At 41.5% G+C, this 13,273-nt stretch overlaps 1 protein-coding gene across 11 annotated transcripts in view; it reads right to left on the minus strand.

The window, feature by feature from the left end:
• magi2a (membrane associated guanylate kinase, WW and PDZ domain containing 2a) overlaps positions 1 to 13,273 on the minus strand; it is a 266,178-nt gene that overhangs the window by 218,353 nt on the left and 34,552 nt on the right. For 4 of the 11 annotated variants that reach the window (XM_037122091.1, XM_037122089.1, XM_037122098.1 and 1 more), the window contains exon 1: positions 1,340 to 1,948. The exons of 2 other annotated variants lie outside the window; for them this stretch is intronic. In XM_037122091.1, coding sequence (XP_036977986.1) covers positions 1,340 to 1,640 — 301 coding nt within the window. In that variant the 5' untranslated portion in view covers positions 1,641 to 1,948. Of the gene's footprint in view, positions 1 to 1,339; positions 1,951 to 13,273 lie in introns of those variants that run through there. 5 more of the 11 variants (XM_037122090.1, XM_037122100.1, XM_037122097.1 and 2 more) reach the window with 3 other exon arrangements.

Here is a 13,273-nt window from a genome sequence, read left to right on the forward strand (position 1 = left end):
TGTTTAGTCGCACTTGACAGACTTTTAGGTGAGATGTTTTTAATGCTGTGCTGAACTTGCGTGTGAAACCGACTTGGTTCGGAGCAGATTAATAATCATGTCCAACATCTAATCTCATCCAGCATTTACGTCAGTGGTGTAACACCTAGATTAGGTCAAAAGATGTTGTAAATTCTTGTTTTGACATATTTTGGACCCCTGATTATATGATTGATAATAAACAAAACTATTGCTAACTGGTTGACTAATCCATGTTTCAGCTCATACATGATTTTAAAAAATGGGATATAAATTGTTGACATAAGGTGTCAGTGATGCTGCTACAGGTCATATTTGCTTGTGGTATCGCTTCAAGTAACTTTTCAGCTCATGAATCTTAAAATGTGGGATGTAAAATGTGTAAACTGTGCACAAGTGATGCTTTATTTTGTCAGGAGATGATTGCATGTAAGAGTTTGCAGGACTTGTTTTTTTGTTGCGTGTGAGCCCGGGCCAACATATAATCTTATCCGACATCTAATCTAATCTAATCCAGTGTTTACGTGTGTATTTGCACCTTTACTGGTAAAAAAAAAAAAAAGCAAAGAATGCCCATACTGGTGCTTACAAACTTGTCGTTTTGACAGATTATTGCCAATTGATCGACTAATCCAAGATTAACCCGACTGTTTCAGCTCCTACATGGCAAAATATGTGTTGTAAAATGTAGAAATAAGTAGATGTTTGCTTGTAATAGTGTGCTGGGTTTGTTTTATTGTTGCGTGTGAGGCCGGTTTGGTTTGGGGGCAAATTAATAATCTTACCCAACATCTCTAATCTAATCCAGTGTTTATGTGAGTGGTATTATACCTTTATTGGATATCCTGTAATCTTGACCTGTGGTGGCTGCGTGATATTTAGAGGTATTACAGTGAATGCAGCCTCAATGAAGTATTGTGTATTTGTTATTATTAGTTATGCACACAGGCTGTGTGTAGCTTAAGTGTGTGTAGTTGTGTGTGTGAGGCTGTGGAGTGTGTATCTTCTGCAACACACCCCCTTAAAAAAAAAGCTACCCTTAGCAACAGGACACTGCTAAAAACACGTCTCAAACACCTTTTTTACAACAACTACACAAGAAATGAGGTTAATATTTGGGTACAAAAGGTTGTAAACTACGTAAAAACAGTTTTAAAAGTTAATTTTCTTGACGTGGTGCGGGTGAAGAACCGAGCAAAAGACGGGAGAGTATCAGTTTCGGGAGACAATAGCACTGCTGTCAAAACACAAAAGCGTGTCAGTTAGCTAACGGTTGAGGACAAAAATGAACGAAATGCGGGGGAAAACAGAGAAAAGTTACCTTGTTTGACACACTTGAGTCGGACCGGGTCTTTGCTGTGTTTGACCACAGCGTGGACGTCCCTGGTGGTGAGTCCGGCCACCGGGGTGTCGTTGACTTCCAGCAGGAGTTCATCCTGGAAGAGTTGGCCGCTGTTGCTCGGCGCTCCGCCCGGGAGAAGCTCGCCGACGACCGGGAACTGTCCATTCTCCGCGCCGCCCTTCAGCTCCAGCCCCAGCTCCCCCTCCCCATTCCTGCAAAGGACGCTCTCACGGACTTTGTTGGTCCAGTGGTGCTTCCTCTTCTTCAGGCTCTTGGACATGGCTGGTGGTGCTGGTGGAGGTGGTGGAGGTGGTGGAAGGGGGGAGATATCACATGAGGGCGGCCGTGGAAGAAGTTTTGTCGCTCGGCTGAAGTCCCCCCGCTGTCACCGTGACACCGCAAACGAGTCCAGATTCAGCAGTGAGCGCCAGTTGTGTCCATGTCAGGGCGCGTACACACACTCACACTCTCTCCCTCAAACACACACACACACACACACATACACATACACACACATACACAGCAGCTGGATCATCAGTCTGCCTGTGTGTTAACTGAGAGCTGCTCAACTTGTGATGCCTTCACGTGCTGGCTCCGCGATCGGAATCGACGCAACTCGAGTGCAGGAGCTCCCCAATGAAGTAAAAATACTTTAATGTGAGCCACGCACAAAGATATTTAAATAATCATATCTTGATGTATTATTATGTAACAACAACATTTGAGTTTGTTTTTGCACATATGCCACCTTAACAATTTTGGTCAGAAAGTAGCAAAAAAGTGTCAAAGTTGGTGCATTCAGACTTCTTTATATGGCTAAATAAAAGCTCTAAGTTCAAAAACAATCATAGAGGACTTAAAAAAAGATTCATTTTAACATTTGAGAAGCTGAAATGTGTCATCATCATCATTAAATGATTAATAAACAAAGAATAGATTACACTAATGATTAATAAACCAAAATATTTCCAATCGATTGGCAATTGATGAGATGTTTTTGCAGTTATATGACTTTATTGTGCTGTTTGGCCTTTGCAAAAGCCTTTTTTTAAAAAAAAAAAAAAAAACAGGGTCCTTAAGTGGGTCCCAAGTCAAATTAGTGACAGAGTATTCTATTCTTTTTTGAAATAAGGAGAGAAAAAAGTTTTGGTTATAATTGATCGACTATCTTCAAACCCTAAAAAAAAACTTTCCCAGATGGAATTCCTGTATTGTAGGAGTCCATATATATATATATATATATATATATATATATATATATATATATATATATATATATATATATATATATATTTATTACAACTTGAACATTAATTTCTTAAAAAAAAAAAGAAGAAGAATCTTAAGTGTCATATTCATTCAAAGGCATGAAGGAGATGTGTTCACAACTTCCAGACTTCAAAAGTTTACAAGTTTTCGAGGGGTACCTGAAAGCAGCACCCAGCTCCGACCAACCCAACTGACCCGGATGTGAAGGCTGGAGGAGGAGGAGGAGGAGGAGAGAGGGAAGGCTTTTCCCAAATCCAGCTTTCCATGGAAAAAAGAGAGAGAGAGAGAGAGAGAGGCAGAGCGGCGGTATTTCCACTGGCATGGCAGCAGAGCAGCAATATCTTTTTTTCATCATACCACAAATATGTCTCTTCTTTTTTGACATTTGCTAACACTTACTTCAAAAAGCAGCAGTTTGTTAAAGAAGTGTTTAGCAGTTGGGACGAATTAGACCACTGCACTTCATCAAACTTTTATTACATGTGAGTTAAATCCACTGACGCAACGCAAACAGCAGCATTGTCTTTCCTCTCCCCTTGAAAGTGGGTCTACATCAATTAAAGTCTATTTCTGGCCGGACAAGGACCCGCAAAGGTCGCCTAATCCACAAACTTTGTCTTTAAAACACATTTTTGCATTATAATCCAGTTCTTTTCTTCTTCCCTCAGGTGAAGTTGACGGCAAAAGATTTGACGTCTTTGAGCGCTCTCGACTTCTTTGTAGAACGAAGCCTTTTGTATTTCATGAAACATCTTCAAGGGCGGCGAGTGTTACTCAGCCGAGCCTCTTGTTAATGATATTCAGATTTCAGAGGCATATTTTGTTCCCCTGTAATAGTGTTTGCTCGCTGTAATAGTTTTTCGCCAGAAGCAGTAGCTCTAAAGGCAAAGAGAAATCCACTTTTGTTTATCTCTCGACTAGAGGACAGGGCTGTAACGCAAACGGAGAAACGACTGAGTATAATCCATCTTCAGACAAAATGTGTGTTATGGGTATTTTCCTTGACATCTTTAAAAACTCCCCAATCTGCTTTTGTAAAGCCTCCTCTAACATCTCCGCTCTCTCACTTACAGAGCTCATTTCCAGTAATGACAGTGTGTGCTGCTTTACTGGCATAATTGCATAGATATACAATGATAATAGCTGCACAGTTATCTGTCGCAGCAAGTTAATCCCCCTTTTTTTGAGCCTTAAAGTCGTGTTTTCCTCATAACAAATGAAAAATAAATCCCAGTAATGAGTTCAGATAAAGTGCACTTGTTTCCCACACGGACTTCTTCGTCTTCTGTCATTCATTGTGCCTCGTTCGGTAAATGTTTCTCGAGAGTTCAGACACTAAAGGAACACCAAGATAAGACAATAATTTTTCATATATGATGGAGATCTGAATGCTCGACATGCTCTCATGATGCATTCATGCGGTGTGAGAATAATCAGAAAAATTAGCTTGCGTGAATGTCCCCTTGTGTTTGAACGACAGCAAAAGTGTAACATGTAGCGTAACACTGATAGGAAAACATGGTGGACGGGAGTAAATGTTCGGTTGATGGTGAAAAAGGCAGAAACCTCAGCACAGATCAGTGGTCCGGACCGACCCAGAGAGGTTTTATGATAAATCTGTCTGGGTCACAAGATGATTCAGAAACACTTTTTATGTACTGAGCACTTGGAAACAGAAGTTTGCAGCAACTGTTTAAAGGTGCACTACGTAGTTTTAGGGGAAAACATAGTATCCGTTTGAGTGTACGCACTGTTTAAACACATTCCCTCATCCATGCAACGTCCGTATTCACTCCTACACACAAGTGGAATGCAAGGCCAAAGAAAACATTGTCTGATGGCAACATATAGCGCCAAACAATGTTCAAAACATAGCGTGCACTAGGTGGGACTTACTTTGGGACTCACACTGACATGGGTTATACGCTTCATACATCCATCATCAAGTGACCCGAACTATCCCTTTAAACTGTTTCTCATTTCCTTCACATAGAGCAAGGCTAGCTGCTTCCCCTTGTTCCATGCTAAGCTAAGCTAAGCAGCTGCTGGATGTAACTTCATATATCTTACGGACCAATCCTTGCAACAAGATGACTGAGCACATTTCTCAAAAAAACATTTGAGAGGTCTTCTGTGTCCTCAGACGCTTCTGCACAGATCTTAAAGTTTTAAACACTTCAAAACAATAGACGGGAAAAGAGACATCACAAAGACAGACTTGTAAGCTGATCACCTCAACTTCAACGCTGAGCAGCAATCAATTTCTCCCCCACAACAATTTTTGCCGTCCTCGATTCGAGATGACAACAGCGGCGACAGATAGTGCTTTATTTTCTCCTCGGAAGAAAGCGCCTCTGCATTCCAGAGGTGGGAGCCCGGAACGCGGACTCGGAGCGAAAATTAAAAAACTGGGGAGTATTTTAACAAGGGCAGGCACTCCGGAGGCAGTGTTTGAACAGGGAGAGGAATGCTCTGCGCGTGGCAGGATAAAGTGGCGGGGAGGAGACGAGAACATCGGCGGCGAGGAGAATGAAAGGCCTGGAAAAACAGTGTGGGATTAAACCGTGCAAAATATGCCGGGTGGGCTCGGGGGCCTGGCACAACCAGCCTGTGGGCTGGTGAGAATATTTAACATAACATCTATGTGCATAGGACAACATTTTCACTACTCCTGTTTATATAATTTCCTTTCTGCAGGGAAAAAGGAAAAAAATCACTCCGTCCGGCCATCAGTCACATCCACACCACCAGATGGGAGTTCGCCGACTCAGCCCCTGGGATCGCTGCGCCGCTCCGCTTACATGATGTAATGGTTATGACAGGCCTCATCGCAGGATAATTAACGCTGGTCAGGAATAAAAGTGAAATTGCCTGATGACGGCCTCCGCTGCCAATGAAAGAGGAAGTTATTATCCACTTTGTTTGAGCTAACGCTGCCATTCCAGCACCAGCCGAGTCATTGTTGGCCATTTGGCTGCTTGTTCGACAGCGTCACTCTTGATACGGGCATGAATGATCGGGCAGAGGCGGCTCTTTTCCAGGCCGACAGCATAGTCAGTTTGTCTTATTCGGGCCATTCAATCCCAGGCATCTGACCTGTTTATTTCACTGCCATCTGCTCGACCTTGTAGCCCAGGAAAGGTCCGGTCCGTCACTCTGTATCTGCCTTTGCCTCTCCCCTGGAGGACGAAGGGGTGCCAAGAGATGTGCAGCCGAACCTGATACACTGCCAACAGCATCTCTGGTTTTGTTGTAACTGGCAGGAAAAGGTTGGGGACGCTGTACAATGTGAGAATGTCTGGAGGCAGAAGAGAGGACATGGCAAAGAACCCATCCATTCATGAGCCCATTCAACCATTTCTCTGTGTTTTGTTCCAGGTCCGTAAAGATCACATTGTCTGAGTTTGGTGTGGAAGAAATTTGGTGTGCAACACCTTCAGGGATGAACCGGAGCACCGAGTGTAAACCAGCACCAGAATCAGTGTCTGAGTGGCTGAAACGAGATAAATAAAAAGGCCAAGTTCCAAAAATCCTGTAGACAGACTGCTTGGCAGCAGATTAAAGGAGAAGTTCACCCAAAAATGAAAAGTTACTCATCATCTACTCAACCTCACACTGATGGAAAGTCAGGTGACGTTTTCTCGTCCACAAAACATTTCTGGAGCTTCACAGCAAAACAGCGTTGTACTCATACTGAAGTACAGGACTTGTGAACATGTTTTATGTTACAATTTATCACTGGGAATAATAGCCTAGTTTCTATCAGTACGTACTCAACCTCAGTAGTCTGAATGAGGCATGTACTTTACCAGGGGAGCTATTTATCAACTTTATTACACAACCTGTTTCTGTCATCCAGTGTTGGAATATTAGCCTACTGACTGAAGCTTGGATGACAAAAATATGGTCGGTATAAGTCTGTGAAGTACATCTCTCAATCAGATCACTGATGGAGACCTGCCATTCAAATCCCTCCCGTAGCGTCTGCTGCATGGAGTAAAATGTTATAAAGTCTTTAATCTGGAACCACAACACGTTCTTTAGACGTATGAGACTGTAGCTGAAAAGATGTCTAAAATGACATAGTAAAAACTTGAATTTTGAACCCTGTAAGGACGTCAATTGGACATCACTAGTCAATGTTGAAAAGTTGATTGCCATGTGCTAGCCTGTTAGCCTGAAACTATGGTCTGGCTGACGTGATGAGTGTTGCATCCAAGCTAACTGTAGGAGCGCAGTGACTTGTTAATGTGTATGATCTCAAACGTCCCTGGGCCCCTGTGGATTCTCAATGAGAGCGGTGTCCTCCTGTGCAGCTCCGCTGTGAGGCCCCCTCCTGCTATCTGTCCGCTGATGAATTAGTCTGCATGCACCTAATAACACCACCAGTAAATCAAAGAACCTCAGGGTGAAGCTCAGGGCTTCTGTCTGCCGGCTTTGATTGGATTGTCCTCTGCATGGTTATAATGATGTTTTACTGTCATGGCCGCCTCCTCCAATGATTCGGGCAGGATTCTAGCACGACGTGGCTCTCAGGAAACAACTCCCAAAGTCCACTAACATCCAACACCTCCCCTCCCTCATCCCCCCCGCCCTATCAGCTCAGACAAATAAGTACCTTCTCCCACGCTGATGGCTTTTAACTGCCTCGAAGCCTGAAAACAGTCCCACCGCTCACTCCTGCAGAACAAGGTGATGCTTCCCACTCACCGGGGGAATGTTACATTCACACTATCACAGTCAGTCATCTGTCTCCACCGGTCCGTCCTCCCGGGCTCCATCATCCATCAGAGGGGCGAGCGGCGACACTATTGCCACGCAATCAACAGCGTGACAGCTTGATAGACTTTCACAAGCCACCTCTCATATCCTGTCACAAAGCAGATCTGACAAAACCGGGAGAGGCGGGTCATCAAACTCGGAGATAGCGCCGCTCAGTGCGTTCGAGATAAGGTCTAATATTTTCTCAAATAGACTCTGTTAGCGGCTTTATCTTCTCGTGAAATTGGCAAATTTGTTGAATAATAACAGATTTATGTGTCTGTGTGTTGTGTGTTTTGGGGTTGGTGGATAGATAGGAGTGTAAAAAACGCTGTGAGATGTTTATTGGAAAGGCTGATATGTGCTGTATCTCAGTTTTTATAGCTCAGGATTTTTGTTTTTTTTAAGCACCCAATAAAACACACACACTCCCGCCAGTATACTTACAAAGAGGCGGTTGTTTGCATTGATATCGCTGCGTAGATGTGTATATTTGTTTTCATTCCCTGTCTTTATGCAACTTAAATGATATCAGCGTATACATTAATCAATCGTGGAACAGGGATCAGACCAAATGAAACATAAAACATCAAAGTTACACATTTTTTTTATTGCAAAAACGTCGAAACATATTTTTTTTCTGCATCATATCTTTGAAGTTTAAAGTTTGCAGAGCGTTAGTTATTCTGCTCTCCACCTGATCCGTTCTTCACATACCTTTTATACAAAAGGGAACCTTATCACAACCAGACTGTCAGACATATGATGAGCATTAAGAAACCTTGGCTCACACGTACAACAACATCTCAGTGGCATTAACATGAATCACTGTAACTGTAGTATACATACAGGAAAGCCTGAAGGGCCAGGCTTAAATATGAGTTAAGCGTTAACCCTCTTCATAAACAGATATGTGTGTATGGATGTAGAACCTGCAGGCAAGGGACAGGATTTTGCCCAGAAGAAGTTCTGGTTTCTATTTCCGGTCTTTGCTGTACTGACCAGTGACGTTTTAGCTGGTTTTAGTTGCGTGAAACAGAGCAGAAGAGGCCTGAATTTAATATTGGAACCCATCAGCTATCGTCTGATGGTGATTTAGCTTTTTTCATTTGCTTTCTTACAATTTATCTGCATTAAATGGACATATGTTTATAAAGAAGAGCTAAAACTGTCTCTAATTAGATTGTAAACAAGTACTGGGGCACCGACCAGTAATGCTACGTGATCACAGGAGTATTTTTGAAGTTGCATCGCTTCCCAGCCCTGGATGCTTCACGTAATTCTCCCAATCTATTATTTGCTGTAATTGGACGATTATCATCAACGTTACTGTATCAGGCCCTTAAAAAAAACAGGTGTTGGTTCAGTGATTTAACACTCAGGGACGCTCAAGACCTGAAGCCACTCCTGCACAACATAGATTCTCACTGCAAGTACACATGAACATAATTTATTTTTCATGAAAACCAGCTAGAGCAATCGACAGCACATTCACCCGACACACGCTCACACACATCTATACAGGATGCCGACACTCTGCATTGATTGACTGCAAGTGTGGTTATTCTTTTCTTATTGATCGTCACAGTGATCTGTTGTAAGTGTGTGGTTATGTGTGTGTGTGTTTCCATATGATGCAGGGTGAATCATCTTGTATCGGTCCATGATTACAGTATGTCTCGGACTTTAGCTGTTCCGTGTGGGTGCAGGAAAAGATGCATGTGCAGATTGCTGACGCGTGCTAAATAAATGCACATTAACCCAAGAAAAATAATTACTAGTAGCCGGTCCACCCTGAATAACCTCATTACTGACAAGACAAGACGAGTCGAGACAAGACAAGAGGTCGACCCATCGAATGCCTGATCTGCATTCTGGATTCTGAGGTGATATTAAGACCTTCTTTTTATGTGAAACCTTGTCATGATTGATTTGATCGAACGCCCTACAGGCATCTAAAAAGCTGAGATGAATGACAGCGATTAGAGATATAATTCATATGTCTATGGCATGCTTATCATTTGTAAAGATAAAAAAGACTCTTTAATTATCTCAGTCACCTTGGACAGGATGCTGTCTGGCGTCTATATGGTTGTTAATTTCACCTGTTTAATCTTCTTTATCTGTGCCCCTTTTAATGTCCTGACTACTCTGAGCTTAAGCAGTAAACACGTTCAGAAAAGTCCATGTGCGACATTTCAGTTCACGATAAAGTCACAATGATCGCACAGTTAGATCAGGTAGGATGACCAGCACAACATTAGTCATACGTTCGGGGTATAAACAGCAATATTCTTAGACAAATTCAAAGGTACAAGCCTGTGAGCATAAACAAATGTGATTAACTAATACAACGCTATAATAACAAATCACTTAATGATAGTTAAATAGACACCAAGTCAGCGTTCTATAACATTTTTACAGAATTTTCTGCCAGCTCTATTTTTAACCTTGAACGCTTGGGCATATCTTCTTTGACAGACACACTTGACTGTGGGTGTTTCATTTGCAGCCTTCTCATAATCCCAAAATTTAAGTCTAGCAATGTTCCTTAATCCACCACGCAAAAAAAAAAAAAAACAACAACACCAGAGCGCCATGATGTAGGACTTAAAATACCCTCACAACTGCTGAGACAGAGGGGGGCATCCAGAGTTCAAGCATCGGGCTGAGAGGTCAGGTATCACCTGCAGCTAGAGGCAACGATGATACCGGCTGGCACCTTTCTTGTGAAGGCGAGAGGATTAACGGAGCAAAGTTGATGGCAGTGTTATAAAATAAGAGGGTTGGAGAGGTTAGATGAGCCTTCAGCATCCCTCTAATTAATATTCAGACCCTGTGACTATACAAGCAAATGCCCCCGTGCCCTCCCTATAGTCCCCGTTTGTCCCGAGTGAACGAGTTGGTGTCTAAAGACAGATCTCTTCCCCTCCAGCTAAGGGACTCTCTGACTCGCCTCGGTCTGCTGCAGAATGATTGGGCGACCCCGGGGCGAGCTTTTCCCAGGAGCCTTTTCGGTATTCTGTTCACAAAGCCCCGTCTAAAGACCCTCATTGATCAGCAGCTCCTTAAGATCCTCTCTTCTCATCCAGCGAGGAGTAACTGTTACATCACTGTCGCAGGAAATAGATAAATAGTCGTCTGATTTATGAAGGAACGGCCGGGTCACAGCTACAGTCTGTTCCTTTTTCTTACTGATATTTACATGTTATATATTTAATTGTAGCTGTGACGGCAGAAGGGAATGGATTTATTTATTTGTGTTTCAAAGATGGACATAATGGCTAAATCTATTTATAAGTAAATAGCTCAAATTTGCTTTCAAACATGAATGGGGTTTGCTCAGTTTTCAGTTTGTTCAGTTGTTTATGAATTAATTTAAGGATAACATTTTGGTCCGACTACCATCTTTTATTACCTATTCTATTAACATGTGATTTTGGTCTAAGCTCTTGACTGGAAGCTTTTTTCCTCGTATTTTTCATGTTTAATAATGAACCCTTAATGAGTGTGGGCATGTGGAGAGAGTCTGTGAGTATGATAGTGAAAACATTTACAGAAGGAACAATTATGCTTAATGAATCTTTCAGTTTTGTGGCGGGTAGCGGCCAGTGTTACAGGATAAGTGAGGATGAAAAATGAAAATTCAGTCATCATCTACTCACCTCCATGCTGATGGGTAGTTGGGTGAAATTTTGGAGTGCACAAAACATTTCAGGAGCTTCACAGCAAAAAAAAAAAAACAGGAAAAAAACTAAACATAAATTGGTTCCTTTCAGCTCGTCTGGCAAAAGCCATTTTTCACTCTTTTTAAAGCTGAAATCTTTCATGTAGCTGCTAAACTAAAAGCCTTAACGCGTCTGAAGCGGATGCACGAGCTTGACCAAACCTCAAATGTGTAAATAACATATTTTGAAATCAGTTTGGGATCTAAGGAGTTCCAAGATTCTCCTAATAATTATTCCAACCAGAGATGAACTCTGGAGGGCCTCTGTATATGGGACACCCGCTCTAACAACTGAGCTACTGTTACTTATTGTTTTTTGAAAATATAAACAGTTCAGACTTTTTCACCCCTTGAGGGATTTTTGGTCTACAGAAGAAGTAAAAACACAAACACAATAGACGGGGACACGGGAAAAGAAAAAGACAATGGAACTGCTCTTTAAAAAAATAGAGAAGTAGCAACAATAAAGTGCTGCTGAGCAGAGCAGTCAAGGATTAAGAACAAATTAAGCTCATTCATTACACTTGGAACAAGGGAGAATTTAAACCTATATTGCAGTTTTTCCTCAGGGAGCCTGTATCTCCGACCAAACGGGAGAGGGACGAATTCCTCCAAGAGTGGACGACCTTGCTTTCAGCAAACCTTATCTGTATATACACTCATTCTGAATATCAAAAAGTAAAAAAGAACCACAGCGTCTCCAGCTACTTTGGAATCAGAGTTGTAGGTTGACATCAATGAAGACAGAGCCCTCTTTAATGTGATTAGTAACACCTGTGATTAGCTGCTATTTCATTTGAAAATGGCTGCTGTGAAAAAAGGTAACATTGGCATTTTATCTGAACCCAGTAATGTGTTCAAAGATGCACTTTGTAGTTTTAGGTAAATAATAAACAAGCTTCACTTGAAAGACAACACTGTTTCATGCTGTTTTACTTCGTTTACATTTTCAGAAACCTTTTAAGTAGCCACCTGTCTGGTTTCATACAACATTCAGGGGACCAAATTTCTCTCTGGGGACATTTTGCTTATTAAGTTGTGGAACGGCAAATAAATAAATACATATTAAAAAAGAAAACAAGACAGTGTTGGCCTTAAAAAGGGGGGTTTTCACAGCAGACATTTTGACAAGATATGGTTGAAAAAGCACAGGTGTTACTAACAACATTACATCGGCTTTGTTTTATTAAAGCCCTGACAGTGTGACAGTTAATCAGCATGCACGAGGACCCTCATTTTGTTATTTACACCTGTGCTTCTTCCTTTGTGACCTGTCAAAATGTCGGGAAATGAAAACGAAGTTGGTGTCAAAATCCAACGAGTTGATACGAACTTCAAATGCTGGAGCAAGGTTCAGTTTTGGTTATTTAAAACTATCAGAACTTAAAAAAACAATCACATATCAACACAGTAGAGTTTCATGTAGTGTGGACATTTTTATTTGACGTACTACTGTTTTACAATTTATCAATATTTTCAGAAACCTTCTTAAGTAGCCACCTGTCTGGTTTCATACAGCGTTCAGGGGACCGAATTACTTTCTGGGGACGTCTTGTTTTTTGAGTTGTTCACAGCAAATGAATATATATCTTTCATAAATATACCGTATCAATGTATGTATTTGTAATTGTATTTGGTTTCTTGAGTTATTGAATTTCTCTAACAAAACAAGAAAATGCTGGCCTTAACAACAGGCCTTTTCACAGCAGACATTTTGATAGGACATGCTTGAAAAAGCACAGGTGTTACTAACAACATTACATCGGCTTTGTTTTATTAAAGCCCTGATAGTGTGACAGTTAATCAGCATGCACGAGGACCCTCATTTTGTTATTTACACCTGTGCTTCTTCCTTTGTGACCTGACAAAATGTCGGGAAATGAAAACGAAGTTGGTGTCAAAATCCAACGAGTTGATACGAACTTCAAATGCTGGAGCAAGGTTCAGTTTTGGTTATTTAAAACTATCAGAACTTAAAAAAAACAATCACATATCAACACAGTAGAGTTTCATGTAGTGTGGACATTTTTATTTGACCTACTACTGTTTTACAATTTATCAATATTTTCAGAAACCTTCTTAAGTAGCCACCTGTCTGGTTTCATACAGCGTTCAGGGGACCGAATTACTTTCTGGGGACGTCTTGTTTTTTGAGT

The sequence above is a fragment of the Acanthopagrus latus genome, chromosome 14 (genome assembly GCF_904848185.1).
Source record: "Acanthopagrus latus isolate v.2019 chromosome 14, fAcaLat1.1, whole genome shotgun sequence".
NCBI classification, from domain to species: Eukaryota; Metazoa; Chordata; class Actinopteri; order Spariformes; family Sparidae; genus Acanthopagrus; species Acanthopagrus latus.